This window comes from Cyprinodon variegatus, unplaced genomic scaffold (genome assembly GCF_000732505.1).
Source record: "Cyprinodon variegatus isolate N-32 unplaced genomic scaffold, C_variegatus-1.0 Scaffold189, whole genome shotgun sequence".
Lineage (NCBI taxonomy): Eukaryota > Metazoa > Chordata > Actinopteri > Cyprinodontiformes > Cyprinodontidae > Cyprinodon > Cyprinodon variegatus.
The window spans coordinates 917,582-919,574 of record NW_015150642.1 but is presented as its reverse complement, the minus strand read 5'-3'; the positions used below and the strand labels follow the sequence as shown (position 1 = coordinate 919,574).

Here is a 1,993-nt window from a genome sequence, read left to right as displayed (position 1 = left end):
GGAGCTAGGCGGAGCGAGACATGCATCTGGCTGTTGTCAGGTTACCCGTTCTCACCAAGTCCAGACTTTCCTGTGTTCTTCTCAAGAACATACTTGGCGAGGACACGAGTCCGTACTCGCGTTCTAATGACTTCAGACTTAACTTCAGACTCTCCTCTCCTCCTGTAGATTAGTAAAATGCTAACCAGCCTAGAGCAGAAGTTGACTCTCAAGGACACGCCCCCTCCTCATTTGCATAATGAGGCAGAAATGCATACAGAAATGTAAAAAGGGCAGAGAGAAATAAATAGCGGCAAAGAAATAACTAGGGTAAAAAAATACAAAGGAAGCATAAAACAGACAAAAATATTATAACATGCACATAAATAAATACTTAAAAATATAAGTAATAAAATACAACGTTGAAGATTATAAAGGACAAAAAAATAAATAAGGTAAATATTACAAAGGCAAATAAATAAAGAAGCTAATTAAAATAGTTATATACATTTATCTCTCACTGTATAATTTAACTTCTACTTACATGTATTTGTTTATTGTATTTTTGGTGGCAATTAATTGTATGGTTATTTATTTATTTCTGTATTTATTTTTTATATATGGCAGAGTCAGTCCTCCATAGAGCTCTTCTCTGCAGGTTGAAGAGGCGAGAAATAAGAACAGATTCTTCAGTCTGATTTTTAAACGGCTCACAGCTCTTTGTTGATTTCTTGACCTATTTAGATTCTGTCTCTATGGAAGGAACTTTGTTCAATTACTGTTTTTTAAATGGAATATAAAAAAAGTTTGTAAATTGAAGTTAGAAATGAAATGCCATCAAGAAATAAAAATTTATACACCCTTTTGAGCAAAAACATTTTTTTATACAACATTGTTGTTTTCTTAGATTTATTTTTTCCAGATTTATCTTTCAATTTATTATTTCTCAGATTTTCTAGATATTTTTTTATTATTCTATTATCATAATTTGTTTTTCACAAGAAAAGAATGCTGTCTTTACAATGCCATTTCGCAACAATGCAATTCAGAAAACTAAATCTGAAGCAGAAATACATGAAAAATAAATTTAGAAAAAATAATGAAATTGCAATAATTATTTCTAAATGCAAATTTTATGTGTTTCATTTTACGAGTGTTTCCATTAAATTGAGTTCTAGTTTCCATAAAAAAATAGTGGGGTGTTTTTTTTGTTTGCAACAATGGAACTAAATCCCCTCTGTATTTTTTGGCCACTGACCTGCTCTGTCCTGCAGACCATCATCTAACTTTTGACCATAAACCTTTTAAATGCTGCTAGTTTCTGTCTCAGCATTCAGAGTTTCTGTATTTGTTCAAAGTAAACCCGGGTTTAGTTGGACAGTGTTAGCTCTATGTGTGTGTGTGTGTTTGACACGTTCACCTTTTCCAGCTCCGGTTCTCTGAGAGCCAGAGCCAGCTCATTGTTATCCATCACCGATGCTGCAGCCACATCCAGAGGAGTGGATCCACGCATGGATGGAGATGCTTGGAGAGGAGAAGAAGGTAAGAAGTGAAACAAGAGACGGAGAACAGAAAAGCAGAGGAGAGCTTTTGTTTCTGTGCTTTTCCTAAACATGTGGGGAAGCTCATCAGTCACTGCTGACCCCCATGACCCCTGATCTGCACTCATCTCCTCTAACAGCAAGTTACCTGGCTATGCAGTGGATTTTACTTTGATATAAGGTTAGCATGTTGCCCTTAAACCATTTCATACCCACTTTTAGGTCCGTTTGGACCCAACGTTTCAGGTGCAGTCTGCAGTTGTGTATATGTTAAAAATGCACTATGTACCTTTGGAGACTATGCGTATGGCTTCACGCTGTAAAGCAGTAGCTACAAGCTTAACTCCTCCCAGCCATTAAGTGGTGCACTCCTGCTTGTACGATTTTTTGCCGCTTTTTTTGGCCCATTTTCCATTTCCGTCGTAAGGTGGTCGTGGGTAAATCGCTCAGTGGGCAAACAAGGATTCTTCTGC

General features: G+C 36.5%; 1 protein-coding gene across 1 annotated transcript in view; it reads right to left on the bottom strand.

Annotated features, from left to right (window-relative positions):
* The window catches only part of ryr2 (ryanodine receptor 2 (cardiac)), a 250,576-nt gene that overhangs the window by 117,294 nt on the left and 131,289 nt on the right, over window positions 1-1,993 (bottom strand). The window contains exon 43 of the mRNA XM_015379302.1: window positions 1,400-1,503. Coding sequence (XP_015234788.1) covers window positions 1,400-1,503 — 104 coding nt within the window. The remainder of the gene's footprint in view (window positions 1-1,399; window positions 1,504-1,993) is intronic.